Source organism: Microtus ochrogaster, chromosome 7 (assembly GCF_000317375.1).
Source record: "Microtus ochrogaster isolate Prairie Vole_2 chromosome 7, MicOch1.0, whole genome shotgun sequence".
Lineage (NCBI taxonomy): Eukaryota > Metazoa > Chordata > Mammalia > Rodentia > Cricetidae > Microtus > Microtus ochrogaster.
In genome coordinates, this window is record NC_022014.1 from 3,954,889 (window position 1) to 3,972,694 (window position 17,806).

Genomic DNA, 17,806 nt, shown 5'->3' on the forward strand with positions numbered 1-17,806 from the left:
TTTGGCTCTCTCAATGGCAGCAACTTGGTTTGGTTGGGTGGCTGCTTAGTTCTTCCAGTGTGGCATAGAACAGTCTGTGTCAAAGTTCACCTTTAGACAGACTGGGCCTGGGGAATGCTGGGACAGAGGAAGTCTGTTCTGTAGGTATTCCTTTTTCATGACTGGAGCAGCTCAGTGATGTGGAGAAGCTTTTAAAGTCAGTGTTGGCCGGAGGAATGTGATTCTGAGCTTCAGTTTCTATGTCAGAAATTGGAGTCACTTTAATTGCTTTAAAAGTTTTTGTGGGGACACCCCTCCTCCCAGTGGAAGTATAGTAGTAGCTTCTGTAAACTGATGCAGGTACATCATTTCTCTCACTGGGAAACCTCTAGGAATGAAGTAGAGACAGTACTCTAGGGTGTGAATCTGGAGCTGTGACTGCTTGAGTCTGTGGAAGCATAAATTCTGCAGAGTGCCACTGGGCAACAGCATGGTGGGCATAGGACTTACAGAATCTGCAGCGGGGAGGGGCTGACCTCTGTAGAGTAGTAGCTAGGACTCTTTCTGGAGACTCAGGGTATAGAAGGCAGGACTCAGGAATGAGAAGCCTGTGCTGGCTGCCCAAGGTGACCATACCTACCTTTACCTATGCTCAAAGATCTTTGGCCCTGTCGTAGCCTGGAAGTGTGCTAGAATATGAACTTCCCATGTGGCATGTTGTGAATAGTTCTGCTTTCTGTGTCAACACTGGCTTGTATTTTTCTAGAACCATAGCTAAGATTAAAGAATATTTAAAAAAAAAAAAACAAATGCTAATTGAGACTGACTATGCAGTGACTCTGGAACCTAACTAAGATCCCAGGACTAAAAGAGAAGTGTGCTCAAGCACTGAGTTCCATGCCAGAAGGTAGCTGCTGTAGAGGTTCCTTCCTTGGGGTACTGTGCTGGGTAAGGGTTCCAGGTTCCTTCTCCCTGGAGGTGAAGGATGCAGTGTAGCCCCTCTCTGACCCCTGTTTCTATCAGAAGAGGAACCTGTAGCAAGAAGGTCCATCCTTGCCTTGGTTCAGTGGCCAAATGGCTATTGGAGGAGAATCTGTCTATATACACCTTTGAAGTGTGTGTAAGCTTACCAGGTTGTGAGCTGCTGTGGGGGCCAGGCAATGTGGGAGGGAGTCTTTGACCTTGCAGACAAATTAAGGTACATCTCTCCTTCCTTTTTTTCTTGCAGTATGACAATCTCCTGAGTCAGTTTGGCTGCATGCAGGTGTCATCCTCCTCCTCTTCCCACTCCCTATCTGCGGTGGATACCAGCCTGCCCCAGAGGTCGGGCAGCAACATAGAGCAGTACATCCATGATTTGGACACTAACTCTTTTGAACTAGACTTACAGTTTTCAGAAGATGAAAAAAGGTTGTTATTGGAAAAGCAAGCCGGTGGAAACCCTTGGTAAGAACTATAGGCATCAGCACCCCACCTAAAAGTAATCAGACATGGGCAGGTTGCTTGTCCTGCCTCACCTCTGCAGTGCTCTTCAGAGTAACATGCTCCCTGAGGTTATTAGGAGACCCTAGAGCTGGGACTTGAATTACGTTGTGTTCTTATGTTTTTGCATTTTTAAAAATTGATTTTAAGACTATATATGAAAGCCATTCTCTGCCAACATTTTCTTCAGCTTACCTCTCAGTCTATTGGTGGATATATGAAAAATTTTTAATTTTTATTTATTTATTTATTTTTTAAAGATTTATTTATTTATTATGTATACAGTGTTCTGTCTGTCTGTATGCTTCCTGGCCAGAAGAGGGCACCAGATCTCATTACAGATGGCTGTGAGCCACCATGTGGTTGCTGGGAATTGAACTCATGACCTCTGGAAGAGCAGTCAGTTCTCTTAACCTCTGAGCCATCTCTCCAGCCCATAGTTGAAAATTTTTTACGTTGTCCGTCTAACCTGTTCCTGTTTTAATATTGTTTTCCTTCCAAGTCTCCTGAAAGAGCTTCAGTATTTTTACCTGCCATCTGCACCCTCTTTGTTATTGTTCTTTTTGAGACAAAGTCTTACCTAGCAATATAGACTGGAACTAGCAATATAGACTACACTGGCCTCAAACTGATACAGATACAATACAGATATATTTGCCTCTGCCTCCCAAGTGCTAGGATTAAAGATGTGTACCATATCCCTGACTACCTTTATTTTCTTATAGTATTTTTATGCTTTTACTTTAAAAATTTATTCTTTGACAATTTTATACATGGATCTAATATATTTTGAGCATGTCTACTCCCATTACACTTAGGGGTCTATTTAAGTGCAATGGGAGGAGGAAAATTGAGGGTTTGTTAAGGCAGGAAGGAGAATTGCACAAGACTCAACTTTATGAAGAGGGAGAAGAACCCTTACTAGCTTTTCCAGTGACATGCAGATGGCTAAGACTAAACTGTCTTGCCATCAAAACTTATTTTCTCTAGAAAAATTAAATATAGATACTGCTCCTAGAAATAATCTACAATTCTGGGAGTTTAAATTTGTCCTTTAACTCCCTGCTCCCTAAGGTAGTATTACTATCAGGGATGGAAAAAAATTTTTGTTTTTGATTTATTTTTATTTCTCTTTTTATTATTTTTAATTATGTGTATGTGTGGTTCTGTGCACATGAGTGCAGGTACCTGGGGAAGCCAGGGGTGTTGGGTCCCCTAGAGCTGAATGATTGGTAGCTGTGAGCCACTTAATGTGGGTGCTGGGAACTAATCTCAGGTCGTTTGGAAGAGCTGTATATGCTCTTAAAAGCTGAGCCATCTCTCCAGCTCCTTATTTGTTTATTTTTTAATTAACATGGCTTCATCATGGTATTTCCATATATACTTCTTTCTCCCATTCCCTTGCGACCCCAGGTTTGCGCCCTGTGCACCTCCCACCTCCAGGAGTCTCCTTTCCACTTTCACATCACGTGCATTCTTTTTCTTTTCCTTTTTTTTTTTTTTTTATTTTGAGACAGGGTTTCTCTCTGAAGCTCTGGCTGCCCTGGAACTCTCTCTGTAGACCAGGTTGGCCTTGAACTCACAGAGATCCTCCTGCCTCTGCCTCCTTGTGCTGGGATTAAAGTCACGTGCTGCCATACCAGGCTTGTTTTCTTGTTGGTGGCTGTTTGGACTGGGATGAAATAGTTTTAATTTACATTTCCCTAGTGGCTAAGGCTATTGAACACTTTAAAATGTGTTAGCCATTTGTGGTTCTTCTTTTGAGAACTCTCTGTTTAGTTCCTTAACTATTTATTGATTGGCAGTTTGAGTTTTTTTAAGTGTTTATATTTCTTTATATGTTTTAAATATTAATTCCCTATGTGAAGTGTGGCTGGTAAATTTTTTTCCAATTCTTTCATGTAAGGAAGATTTTTGATAAAAACAATTTGAGCAGTTCTAGCTACAGTTCCCAGCAGGAGCTTTGTGTGTATGCTTCCTAGGCTTGTGTGTGCTGAATCCTCAGTTGTCCTGCTTTCTAGAGTTTCATGCAGGAGCCCTTCCTCTAAGAGCCTAGTCAGAAGCTCTGTCTTCAGGGGTGTGTGTTTCATCTCTTCAGGGTTCTTCTCTGCCTGGGGCTGTGAGAGCTCGTCAGAACAGGAAGATTACTTGCCCACTTCTTTTGGGTTTGGGATTCTCTATCCTTTCCTTAAGATTTCAGGTCTAGAGCCAAGCCATAGTGAGGAACCCCTTTAATCCCAGCACTCAGGAGGCAGAGACAGGAGAAATCTTGAGTTTGAGGCCAGCCTGGTCTACAATTAGTTCAGGACCTTCAAGGCTACAGAGAGCCTGTCTAGAAAACCAAAATCAAAACAAACAAACAAAAAAGATTGCAGCTCTATGTGTATAAGCAGAGACTGCTTATTCGTTTCCTAGCCACCCAGACCTGAATTTTCACACAGAAACTATATTAATTAGAACACTGTTTGGCTGATGTCTTGAGTGTATTTCTAGCTAACTCTCACATATTAGCCCATTTCTATTATTCTGTATTCTACTATGAGGCTCGTGGTTTGTTACCTCTTACTTCCTGAGCAGCTACATGGTGTCTGCCTCCTTCAGCAGCTACATGGTGTCTCCTTGACTCTGCCTATTCTCTCTCTGTCTCTGTTCAGATTTCCCACCTGACTTTACTCTGCTAAACCATTGGCTGAAACAGCTTCTTTATTAACCAATGGTAATAAAACATATTCATATCATAACATACAGAAGGGAATTCTACATCATGTGGAAAATGATGCCTCTGCAGAGAGCTTCATGGATTTACTGTCTTTTTTATGACAAAACTAATATGTTAATACTAAGATAATATTTATCTCTTCTTACTGTTATTTGCTGCTAGTATGCAGTGGAGTTTTTCAGTGACCACATACTGGAGGGTAGACATTATCTTGACAGTATATAGAATGTATGTATATGATATTTTCTGTAGTAGGATTATGACTTAAAAATTTGAAATTAATGTATTTTATTTCTACTATATTCTTAATGAGCAATCTTCAGTTATACATGCTATAATTACTTTATAATTTTAATTATCTAGTAAGTCATTACTTTCAAATCCTGACCATTTGCCTATATAGGTAGAAATACAAGTAAATTTTGTTGGCCTGTTTTGTGATAATATTAAAAAATATTAAAAATACTGTAAAGTTCTGTAAATTTTATCTAAAATAGCTACTTTTGATATTAATACTTTTATAAAGTAAATGAACATTTATAATTCAAATGTGAACATGGATCATTGACTTAAAATATTTTTTTTCTTAGCCACGGCAGCACCATTTAAGTCTAAAAAGGTGTAAGGGTCTGTGGAGATGGCTGAGTCGGTAAAATCCTTGTTGTGCAAGCTTGAGGACCTGGGTTCAATCCCCAGCAACCTCATAAAGGATTAGATATGGAAATGCACATCTGCATTCCCAGTGCTGGAGAGGAAGAAATAGTGTGATCTCTGATCAACAGCTTGCTAGCCAGCCAAATTAGCCAAGTTGGTGAATCCTAGGTTTGTTGGAAAGGGCCTCGAGAAATGGCTCAGTGGTTAAGAACACTTGTTGCTATTGTAGAGAACTCAGGCTCAATTCCCAACACCCGTATGGTGTCTCACAACCATCCATAACTTTAGTTCCAGGAGATCCAGTACTCTTTTTCTTACCTTTGCAGGCACCAGGCATGCATGTACTGCACATATATACATGCAGGCTCATATACTAAAATAAATCTAAAAAAGAAAAAATAAGGTGGAATCTTAGTTTTATAAGAGAAAGCATTTAATAGGGGCTTAATTCATTATCATCATGGTGGGGAGGAAGCATGGCTGCATGAAGGTTTGTGGGACTAGCTGGGAACTTTACATCCTGATCTGTAGGCAGAGACAGACAGACTGGGTCAGTTATAGGCTTTTGAAACCTCAAAGCCCACCTTTAGTGACATACTTCCTTCAACAAGGCCACACCTATTAGTCCTTTCAGACAGTTTCACTCTTTGGTGACTAATTATTCAAATATGAGCCTATTGGGCCATTTTCATTCTAACTACCACTGGTGAAGAACTCATACACATAAACTAAAAACTGGAGATAGTTGAGGGAGACACCTAGTGTATATACATATGTGTGTACACACAGAAGATTTGAGGTTTTTGAAGAAGGCATGGTTGCAGGAACTGCAGATCTGTGTCATTCTTTCTGGCTCATACTGTTCACCATCATAGAGGAATAAATTGGTAAGGAGGTTATAGCATAGCAGAGGAACACCATAAGGAGATTATGGATAGCAGAGGAACACGATAGAACTAGGCTGGCAGTTCACTGAACTAGAATTAACCTACCCCGTCCAGCAGAGAGTCACTGTAGAGAGTTTGTTCCCTATGATATGCAAAGGAGGCATCTCACGGTGAAGAGAAGAGTTCTGAGAATCACTGGAAGGAAGGATGTTGGGGTGGAAGGTCTAAGAGCTGGGAAGATCACAAGTGAAGCACTAGCTGGCACAGGCCTTTTAAGAACATTAAGCAGGTGCCTTCCACCATCAGGAAACAAGACTGATCATACGATTGCAGATGCCTAAGTCAATTGCTTCAACATTTTGTCAGTTTAAAAAAGGAGGAGGAGGCACTTGGGAAACTACTCAGTATAAAGTAGATCATTTGTAGACACACATGTGAGTATATGTGTGTACATGCATGTGTGTATGCTAATAGATGCTAATAAATAATTTTTATGTATGTGTGTACATGTACAGTGCCACAAAGCATGTGTGGAAGTCAGGTTTAGAGGTAGCTTTTAATAACCTAGTCATCTGGCTGGTTCAGGTTTATTTATTTATTTTTAAAGTAAAAATTTTAAAGATCTATTTATTTTATGTATATGTTTCTCTATCTGCACAGATGCCAGAAGAAGGCATCAGATACCATTATAGATGCCTGTGAGCCACTGTGTGGTTGCCAGGAACTGAATTCAGGAATGCTGGAAGAGCTGTCAGTGCTCTTAACTGCTAAGCCATCTCTCCAGCTCCCAGGTTTATTACTTTTAATTAAGTATTTGAAGCTGGGAATGGTGATACATGTCTGTAATCCCTGCACATAGAAGGCTGAGGCCAGCCAGCTCTATGAAAGTTCCAGGCAAAGTAGAGCAGATGGATAAGTACTTGAAAGTAGGTGTTGAAATTTTCTGGACTGTGGATTGAGGCTATAGTCGAGAGAGAGTAATGCTAATGAGGCTTCCTTGAATGTTGGAGTGGAGTGTAAAGTTGATGTGATCTGGGCTGGAGAGATGGCTCAGTGGCTAAGAGCACTGGCTGCTCTTGCAGAGTACACAGATTCAGTTTCCAACAAGTGGTGGTTCACAACCATACATAACTAATTCCAGGAGATTCCATGTCTTTTCTGGCCATCATTGGCACCAAGTGCACAGGTCATGCACACACACACACACACACACACACACACACACACACACACACATAAAACAAACAAGTCTAATAAAAAGTAAAATAAGGTAAAATGAGGCCTGAAGGCTAGATTGCTGACATTTGAAATAGATTAGTGCCGGCTATCCAGCACCACAGGTGTACTTACCCAAGTACAACCAGCTCTGTGGAGACATCTCAGGTGTCAGGGGCTACTCTCAGTTCTACAGCTGTACTGTGCTCTCCAACAAACAGTGAAGCTATTTTGGGGCCTTAGGCTCAGGTCCTGGAGATAGTCTTGGGGTCTGTACAGATAGCAGAGGAGAGAACCAGGCTTTGGAGTTTTGCATTGCTATCATTGTGAGTTGACCATGGGTGAAACAAACCCCTCAGCCTCTGTGTCTTCATCTCTTTGACACCAATGACAGAATTTGCCTATTTTGGGAGAGCCACATTGCTATGTGTGAATGGGAAACCATGAACTGGGTAGTTCTGTGGCTCTATTTCAGGTGTAGTTTTAGCTATGAATCTTCAGGGAGAAAGGTGCTTATTAAGGTGTGCCTGGAGCTTCTCCAGGAGTGGGGATTGACAGTGCAGTAAAGAGTCAATAGGGCTAAAGAGATGGCTCAGCCATTAAGAGGACCAGGGTTTGATTCCCAGCATCCAAATGACCGCTCACAATTATCTGCCACTCCAGTTCCTATAGATCTCCTTCTGGCCTCTGCAGGCACAGACTTACAGGCAGACAAAACATCAGGCACATAATCCACCACCACCACCACCACCACCACCACCACCACACACACACACACAGGGTTTCCCTGTTTAACAGCCATGGCTATCTTGGAACTTGCTTTTTTGACCAGGCTGGCCTCAAACTCACAGAGATCTGCCTGCCTCTGCCTTCTGAGTTCTGGGATTTAAAGGCTTGTGCCCCTACCACCCTGGCCTATAATTTTTTTTTATAAAGTCCAAATGAGTCTTTGAAGTAATCTTTCCAAAGTAGATAAACAGAGCTGGGAACATGGTTCAGTGATAGAATGTTTGCCTTAGGTTCTACCTCCACTACCACCAGAAAGAAGGAAGGAAGAAAAAAAGAAAGAGAAAGAAAGCAGGTTAGGCCGGGCAGTGGAGGTGCACGCCTTTAATCCCAGCACTCAGGAGGCAGAGGCAGGTGGATCCCTGTGAGTTCAAGGCCAGCCTGGTCTACAAGAGCTAGTTCCAGGACAGGTTTCAAAGCTACTGAGAAACCCTGTCTCGAAAAATCAAAAATAAATAAATAAATAAATAAAATTTAAAAAAAAGAAAGAAAGCAGACTGATAAATAAGTCAGTAACTAACCTGTTGCAAGTGGCTGATTAAGTAGTGGATTGTGGTATTGCTGTTACTAATGGAGCTTCCTTGGCCTCTTACACACACACACACACACACACACACACACACAAAGACTTATAGGATGTTGGGGTGTGAGTACATTCTCTGTGCAGAGTGAACAAGGGGCAGGCTGATGCTTGTCTATAGGATCATGTTTGCTTTTTGTGTTGCTTGATTTTCCTCCAGTAATTTAATTAGTAGGTCTTTCCTATTTTGTAAGTCTTTGCTTATGTTAAAATATTGCAGGGTCGCTTGTTAGGTGACCTTTCTGGCAGGCCCTGCAGTGTTACCTGCACATCTTAGTGCTTCATACCTTCTGCTAATGTTCCTTTCAGAATCAGCCCTTTCCCCCTGTGTTTTGAGTTGGGTGTTTGGTTAGTAAAACCTCTTGGAGACTGTTTCCCCCACACACACACTTTTTCTTGTGGATCACTGCTCTGTCCTTTTTAGAATCTTAGTTGTTTTCAAACTCTACACAGTACTATATATATATGTTTTTTTTTGTTTGTTTGTTTTTTTTTTTTTTTTTTTTTTTGGTTTTTCAAGACAGGGTTTCTCTGTGGCTTTTTTGGAGCCTGTCCTGGAACTAGCTCTGTATTCCAGGCTGGTCTCTAACTCACAGAGATCCGCCTGCCTCTGCCTCCCGAGTGCTGGGATTAAAGGCGTGCGCCACCATCGCCCGGCTACACAGTACTATATTGTGTGTGACTTGAGACCAAGATTTTGGTTGTATAGCATACCTTGGAAGGGTAGTCTGACTGGTTTTGTATGAGTCCAGGTAGTGAGGCCTCGAAGTGCTCTGGCTCCTCAGGGAGGTTTCAGAGTATCTACATTCTTTTTTTTTTTTTTTTTTGGTTTTTCGAGACAGGGTTTCTCTGTAGCTTTGGAGCCTGTCCTGGAACTAGCTCTTGTAGACCAGGCTGGTCTCGAACTCCCAGAGATCCGCCTGCCTCTGCCTCCCGAGTGCTGGGATTAAAGGCGTGCGCCACCACCGCCCGGCTACATTCTTGACTTAGACAATTTTCAGATAGAAAATGAGTTTTTTGTTTTGTATTTATTGTAGAAGTGGCATCAGACAGGGTATAGGGCTGAACTATAGCTCAGGTGGGAAGAGTGCTTGCCTGGATACATAAAGCAATGGGTTCTGTCATAGTGTCACAAAAAAAAAGGTGGGGGTACCATGAGAGGTATTTTAAAGGTAGCTTTAACCTCAATAAAGTAATATTAGATGTTAAACCATCTTTGACTCTGAGGAGACAGAAGCACACATGCTGCTCATGTAGTAAGTCAAGCTAAATTCTTTAAGAAAATTGTTTAGGGGCTCAGAGGTTAAGAACACTGGCTGTTCTTCCAGAGGTCCTGAGTTCAATTGCCGGCAACCACGTGGTGGCTCACAACCATCTGTAATGATATCTGGCGCCCCCTTCTGGCATGCAGGCAGAACACTGTATAAATAATAAATCTTTGAAAAAATTTTAGCATTATCTATTTATTGTTTGTACACATGGATGTCAGAGGAACTTGGAAGAATTACTTTTCTTCCAAATGTTAATGCTGTAGTACACGTGTAATAGTCATAGGACAGCTTAAGGGAGTTAGCTTTTTCCTTCTACCATGTGCTTCCCAGGGATTGAACTTAGTCATCAGGTGCTTTTACTTGCAGAACCTCAGACCATTTTTTTTAATTAATAAACTTTATTTATTCTATTTGTTTTTCACATCATGTGTCTCGATCCTATTCAATCCCTGTCCCTTAACATCTGCCTTCCACCCTGCACCCCCTCCCCCAGAATATGAGAAAAAAAATGAAGAAAATAAAATGAGAAGATTTTTCAAAAAAATTTTTTAAAAAGGAAGGGGAAGAAATTAAAAGGCTCAACAGGGAAGCTGCACTGTGACCCCATGAGTCATACAGCGACCCAGCAAGTCATGCCATATATTCCTTGGTCCATATATCTCTATTTGCAAGTGTTTGTTGCAAAGAGTCACGGGTCTGGTTTGAGGCCCCTGGTCTGACCAAATTCTTGGCATATTTGAATAAATGTTGTTTTTTTTTTTCAATATGGTAAAAATATTGGGAAAAAAAACCCACCCCATCACCATCTTGGGAATTGAAAACCTTAGCATCTGGTGCATGTTAAATACCCCCTATACCACTAGGCAATACACCCACCTCAGAAAAGAAATTCTGAAGCTATTTTTTAAGGATTTGTGCTTCTCTAGAACTCTGGACTCTAGGCACTGTTAGGTGTCCTGATTTGGGAAGTAATTTATAGATTCTAATATTGATTTGCAGTGGCATCCAAACCTCTGTGAGATCTGCCTGCCTTTGTCTCCCAAGTGCTAGGATTAAAGTTGTGCACACCACACCCAGCCCCACTGCAGCATTTTAAAATGAGGGTGGTGATTAGGATGATGTTTCTGTGGCGTTCTCTCCCAGCCTTCCTCTACTGTGCAGATGACTCTAGCAATGTAAACTCTGGACCATATGTATAGATAAAATCTGCACACATTGCATCACACATCTGGAGTATCTCCTGAAAAGAGGCTGCAACTGTGGTAGAGTCGGGGGGCAAACTTGACTGATAAAAAGTCTATAGAGGCCCTGTGGAGTTTATCCGAAGGGCAGTGTTTGGAGAACTGCTGTCTCATTCTTATTTCTTTATTTTTTAGGCACCAGTTTGTAGAAAATAATCTAATATTAAAAATGGGCCCAGTGGATAAGCGAAAGGTGAGTCAAGTCCCTGATGTTCTTCATCCTGTGACTTCCTATTGCTTCAGATCAGATCAGTTCTTCATCCTGGGGTCCTGCCATGGTTTGTTGGATATGGCATTTTGGCCTGATCTTTAGAGATCATCTCTAGATTTTATAACTGGGAACACTCAGGCTCTCAGGGAAGCAGTGTGGGCATTTGGAAAACCAGCCTTACGCTCTAGTCACAGGGTATGATTTCTCATGGTCGCACAATGCTCATCTCACTACGCTAAGGTTTCTGTCACATTGAGGAGGATGTATCATTTCTGAGAACCCAGCAAGTAGTCTTTCATTAGAAGATTTGAAAATACAGGAGTTGTTGTTTATTAAGCTTATTTGTTTATTCGTTTTTGAGACAGGGTCTCACTATGTTGCCGTGGCTGTTTTGAAGCTGGTTCTGTAGACCAGACTGACCTCGAACTCACAGAGATCTGCCTGCCTCTGTCTCCTGAGTCCTGGAATTAAAGGTATAGGCCACCACTGTCCTGTTGTTTATTACATTTTATGGACAACGTATAGTGCAAAATATATCAGACTCTGCTAACAAGGACTTCCTAACATCCTTCTTGACTGTGTATACTCTGGAAGTGAGAATCTCCATCAAAGTGAACTGAGGCCTGGCCTGCCAAGGCCGGACTCTGTGCCTGAGAGAAGCTGAAGGATCAGGGGAAACTACAAGCTATCCATCGATGGGCATATTGTGAGCTAAACAGCAGAGACCCACACTTGTCTTTTCTTGATATAAGATGCTGGGCTTAGGTTGAGGAGGAAGTGTCTTAGGTGAATGGACAGCTGGCAGTCACTATGCCCTGCATTACTTATAAGTTAGTCTCATCTGTGCCTTGATCAGTTTGTTTATTTATTTGTACCAGGGTTTATTTGCAAGACGACGGCAGTTATTACTCACAGAAGGGCCACATTTATATTATGTTGATCCTGTCAACAAAGTCTTGAAAGGTGAAATTCCATGGTCACAAGAACTCCGACCAGAGGCCAAGAATTTTAAAACTTTTTTTGTCCACACGGTGAGTTTCTCCCTATAAGGCCTCTGATTGTAGTGTCACCACAGGCTTCTGCATCTCGGTTGGAAGTGTCCCTTGCTTTGGCCAAGGAAGTATCTAGGGTCATGTCAGCTTCCTGTGTGTGTCTCAGAGACCTGTATGAACAACTTAGGCCTGAAATGGGTTAGGAGATGATACTCTGTTTTGATTTTTGCTTTCGGTAGGTCACCCACCCATGTACTTAGTTTCTGTACTTGTAGAAAGAAAAAGCCCACTGTACCCACAGGCTTTCAAACAGTGCTGACAGCATTTACAGCAAGATAGGCTGGGTGGGGACGGGACTCCCTGGAGGACATCAGATGCTCTGTCTTTGCAGCCTAACAGGACGTATTACCTGATGGATCCAAGCGGGAATGCTCACAAGTGGTGCAGAAAGATCCAGGAGGTTTGGAGGCAGCGGTACCAGAGCCATCCAGATGCCGCTGTGCAGTGACGTGGCCTGCGGCCGGGCTGCCTATCGCTGCCAGGACACCTGCCCCAGCGCGGCTCGGCCGCCACCCAGGACGCTTCCAGACCACCTGCCAACCATCTCAAGGAGAACATGGATGGTGGAAACCTTGCAGCTTTTTTATTTAAAAGAAAAGGAAAAAAAGAACCCAGCCACACAAAGAACAAAACAAATAACCAACAAACAGGAATTCAGGGTCGCTTTGCTTGCTCTCTGTGCTGTGTGGTGGCTTCCATGTGCTGCTGTGGCCATGGAGACCCAGCTCCTTGCACGGTAGCTCAGCTTCTGCCCAGACCAGTGACCAGATTTGGCATCACCAGCCCCTCCTAGCATCCACAGGAACTGCATGCCTGCTTCTACCCTTCCCCACCTGATAAACACAGCTCCTGCTGTAACTGAGGGACCGGGTGTATCTGGCTCTCCTTCATCAGAGAGCCTCTTTACTCTGCTGGGTTGATCACCAGCTCACTGTGGGTACAGGGCTCTTAGCTTGTGTGTGTACCTCCTTCCTTGAGTCCCTTATATGGCCCTAGAGATGTGGTCAGGTATGTTTCTGATGACAGAATTTCTGTGGTTCCTGCCCTACCATAGGCAGGCTGCTGTGGTTACAGTCTGCTCTCATTGGGCTCTGCTCTAGCATTCCACTTCCTAGCAGTTCATCCAGGGAATGAGGCACCAAGCACGTGTCCAGCAGGGGTGCTGTCATACCAGCATCTAGATAACACCAACTAGATCACTATCGGGTACAGAATCCTGCCCTGACCTGGACAAGACTGGAGCTCCCATGTGGAGGAGTGGTGTTCAGGCCTTCCTGGGAGTTTCTGCATACGTTTCATGTGTAGGCCACATGCTCTGTGAGACAGGGACTGAGAAAATCCCAGGTTGTGTGCCAATCTCCTGCCCGGTCTCTCAGCTAAGCTCAGTTTTTATATCTCTGTTGAAAATCTGAAAGCCTTTTCATGTTGCTTGGTCACTTGGTACCATAAAGCATGGGCCTTGCCTGGAAAGAATGTTACCACTGTCTAGCTCATAGGGACAGCCCACCCAAGCCTGAGCTTGCCTGTGCTGGCATACCCTGATGCTGAGTTGACAGTGTTTTGTTTTGTGATACAGATGGCCTGGTTGGCTGTACCTCTCTCTGACTAGGATATCCCTAATGGGTGACCCTTGGTATCTAGTGGGGAAAAATAGGCACCTGCCTTCATAGATTGCTCACAGGAACACCTCTGACTCCCATGTTGTGAAGGCAGCAACAATTTTGCCATTTATATAGACTTTCACAAAGGCACTCCAAAAATGCCCACACAGCAGTTACCCCTGTCCACAGTGACCACCTGTGGGCCAGGTTACCCAAACTGAGAGGGGAAAAATTCTGTTTAACAATAAGAGTGGTTCTTTCAAACTGGGTGGAGTGTAGATGAAAAGCTCACCATCATGCCTTGGCAGGGGTGCTGGATGGGAGCAGACTTTGCTATATTGTATGATAAGAGCTTTAGGTGACCAAGGAGCAGGTGTCAGGACCACACCTGCCCCTTGGACCCAGGGAACAGATAGCTTAGCACGCTATCAGCCTGTGAGTGGAAGTAGACACTTTTTTTCCTGGTTTTTGAAGAACCATGTTAGCCAAACTTGGCTGTCTTCTCCTTAGAGTCCTGTTCTTGCTCATGCCTTGTGGCTATTTAGCCCTCAGTATCCTGTGCCCTGTGTTTGCACATATAAGAGTGGCTTCCTGGTTGTCACATGCATGTAGATACAGGGAGAGGTATCTCTGAGGACACTTAACTACAGGGGACCATTTGGGGCTGAGGCGTGGCTTAAGTTAGAACACCTGGCTGGCTTATGGGAGAGTCCTCTGTTGCTTTCTCCCCTGGAGAGCAACGCTACCTCCTGGGCTTTACCAAGTGCCATCCTAACCTCTAAAATTAGGGTTTAGCTGATCTGGTAGTGGGTGGCCATGATGACTGCCCTATGCTGCAATAGCTGAGCTCTTCCCAGGTCACCTTTATATCCTTACTGCCCTCTTTTCCTTGATATTTTTTTTTTCCCTTTAAGAACCATGTACATTCTTTCTTACCCTGGCTTATATCACTTTCGGTTTTTTCCACTCATCCTTAGAGCCGTCACCCAGTGTGCAGGTGCCTTACACTGTAGGACAGGATGTGGGTATCAGTTTGTACAATTTTGTCTGTGTGTGTGTGTGTGCGTGTGTGTGTGTATAAAAGCAAATGGGGGAATCTATCTAAGGAGAGAAAGAAATGTCTCATTAGGAGCTCCAGAAGTCATGTGAATGGTAAGAATGAATAGAAAGTTGAAGACTGTCCTCTGGCTTCTCACAGTGAACTGTACCTCACTGCCCACTAGCCATGCCTTTTCTTGGTGTCACAAATGAAGTTGAGCTTGAATAGGTTATTTCTACCTGTTTTTCTGTGCCCCGGCTGGGTAGTGGACATATCCATGTAGCTAAACTCTAACCTAGTAGATGCAGTAAAAAACCACTTTGAGAAAGATGACTTGTGTTAGGCTGGTAGAAACTGCACCTGCTGCAGCGCTCTTTGGGCTAAAAACCCTAGTGTTGTGATCCAAGCTTGAAGTAACCTTGCAGATAGCCAAGTGTGGCACAGACTCCTAGTGCCAGCAACGGGGCTGTAGGTGATTGTGTACTTTCTTAAAAGTAATGTTTTCTGAAAGTAAAAGAAAAAAAGAAAGGCCCATTATTCAGAGACCACTGTGAGCATTTTGATGTAGATCCTGCTTTTCCCTGCCCAACTTTTTGTTGTTGTCATTGTTGTCCCAGTGCTGGGAATGGAATCAGGGCCCTCAGAAGTGCTAAGCAAGTCCTCTACCACTGAGCTACACCCTTAGCCCTTGTTTGCTTTTTAAACCAAACTGGGAACATACGACACACATCATTTTGCATCCAGCCTTTTCTCTTGACATTTTTTCCCTTAAGCATTTCTCTATACCACGAGCAGTTCTTCAAAAGCATGTTTTTAATAATTGTGGACTCAAATGGTTGGTTTGTAAGTTATCCAACTGTCTCCCTGTTGTAAAACATTCAGATCCTTTTGGTTTTTTTGTTATTGGTTTGTTTGTTTGTTTTTGCTATTTAAATAATGCTCTGGTGAATATAGTTACGTCTTTGATTTTTACCCTGAGTTTTTTCTCTCATATGCCTGCAAGTGGTATTTTTGGGTCAAAGAATTTGTTCATTTCATAGCTGTTCCTCCTCTTTGGTCTGTTTAGATGCTCTGAGTTCCAGTAATAAACCCTCCCTCATGTCCTACAGATTTTGATCACATCAGTTCCTGCTAAGCTGTGTATTCCCAAGAAAGTTTGACTATGACTGCTCTTTTTTTTTTAATCTAAAATGTCATTAGTGCAGATCCATTTGTGTCAAATTTTTCCAAAAGCCCAGTTTCTTCATTTTCATTGCAAGAATCTGGTCATGCATGTTACTTCTCTTCCATCATTGCTGCTATGGCTTCCAAGAGCTTGGTGATATTTTCAGAATCCTGTACTTTGTGTGTCCACAATGGTACTGAATCTGCTTCTGCACAGTCAGCAGAGATAAAGTGTTGAACTGACCTTGCCACATTCTTAATGGGTAATTCGTAATTATGTTTATAGACTCAGAGAGTGCATTTGGCCATCTTGGGATCAGTAGCAAAGCAGAGTAGCAAAGCTCTAATTGAAAAAAAACCATGTAGATGATTGGGTTTTATAAACGTACAGTTGTGAGTGTCCTTGCTCCACCCCCCACCCCCCCAGATTAGCAGTTCGGGAGAGTGCAGTGGCCAGACTTTCTCATTGCAGAGGATGGGTATTCCAGCTGATGCTTATGTAAACCTTCCTGTGTGCTGCAGGTAATTATGGTCTTTGAATAAAGCCCACACACCCAAATTGGGTTGTATCTGTTTTGTGGGGCCTCTACTTGGAAACATGAAGTAAAGATTTGAAGTAAAGTATGGCACCATACTCAGTGTTACCTGATTCTACCAGATTGTAGGGCTCGAGATGTGTGAAAATCAGCTCCCCGCTTTCTCATGCCTCAAGACTTCTCCCTACTGCTCCATAGACTCTGGGTGCTTATAGCTGAGACTTAGGAGACTGTAGCAACTCATGAGTATGGTGAAGATACCATGTTCCTAGAGATGTTGCAGTACACCCTTTCCATTTTTTTATTGCAAAACCCAACATAAACTGACTCCAGTGGGGGTAGCACCTCTTAGGTACAATGTATGACAAGGGCCCTGGCATATTAGATGGGACTGAGACCACTCTCAGAGCCTCTGACGATAACTGGCATCTGGCCTAACACTTAAGGGTTATAAGTCAGAATGGTTGTGGAAAAATGGCCTAGGAAGGAAGCTGTTTCTGTCAAAGCACCTCTGCAGTGGTAAGCAAATGAATTAACCAATGTGAATACCTGGAAATTCCCTGTATCTGAATGAAGAATTCAAACTATACAGAAGGTTTTACAAAAGGCAAATTTCTCCCTCCTCATGTCGTCCAGCCTAGTTTAATCATCTGGGTTAGTGACTACAAGTGAGTCATTGTGCAGGTAAAAGCCTCCATTATGACCATTGTTTGATTGGACATTGGCAAATTAAACAGTATTTAGAGCCGCTGCGGCTGTTTCATAGCCACATACAGTAGGATGAATCAATAGTCTACTGCTGTCGTTCAGGTTGGTGGCAGTCAGTTAGAACATGTGTAATATTCTCTACCTGGTCTGTAGCTGTAACTGTGATGTACAGGCAAAGCAAAAATTAAAAATACTTATGGAAACAGATAATGCAATGATACTAGGATATACACTTTTGTATTTTTATTCTTATATAAGGTTATTTGCTGGCTATTGTCGGCCTCTAGTTCAGTCTGTTATTTAAATTCTAATATATGAATTATTTGGATTGAATTCATGTTTGGGGCCACGTTGTTGTATGTATTGATGTACAGCCTTGAATGTGAATAATTATTGTAAACTATATTTTACAACTTTTTCCTGGCTTTATTATATAAATTTTCTATTTGGTCATGGTTTAATCATATAATTTAATGAAACAATTTTTTCTTTTTTTTTTTTTTCAAATATCTGTGCTTTAGATGTAATTACCGGATGATGGATTTCCCTCGTATGCTCGGTAGTCTTGTAATAAAAGCATGTAGAGTGTATATGTTCGACGTCCTGGTTCCTCTTTTGGCTGGCGTTGGGGCGGAGCCAGTGCCGAACCCCAGGGTCCCTTAGAAAACTCAAGGCTCGCCT

The 17,806-nt window shown here is 42.6% G+C and overlaps 1 protein-coding gene across 2 annotated transcripts in view; it reads left to right on the forward strand.

Moving 5' to 3' along the window:
* Window positions 1–17,715, forward strand: part of Pdpk1 (3-phosphoinositide dependent protein kinase 1) — a 70,356-nt gene extending 52,641 nt beyond the window's left edge. For both annotated transcript variants that reach the window (XM_005349197.1, XM_026780183.1), the window contains exons 11-14: window positions 1,208–1,425; window positions 10,950–11,007; window positions 11,904–12,056; window positions 12,409–17,715. In XM_005349197.1, the coding sequence (XP_005349254.1) occupies window positions 1,208–1,425; window positions 10,950–11,007; window positions 11,904–12,056; window positions 12,409–12,525 (546 nt within the window). In that variant the 3' untranslated portion in view covers window positions 12,526–17,715. The remainder of the gene's footprint in view (window positions 1–1,207; window positions 1,426–10,949; window positions 11,008–11,903; window positions 12,057–12,408) is intronic.
* Window positions 17,716–17,806: the final 91 nt, after the last annotated feature.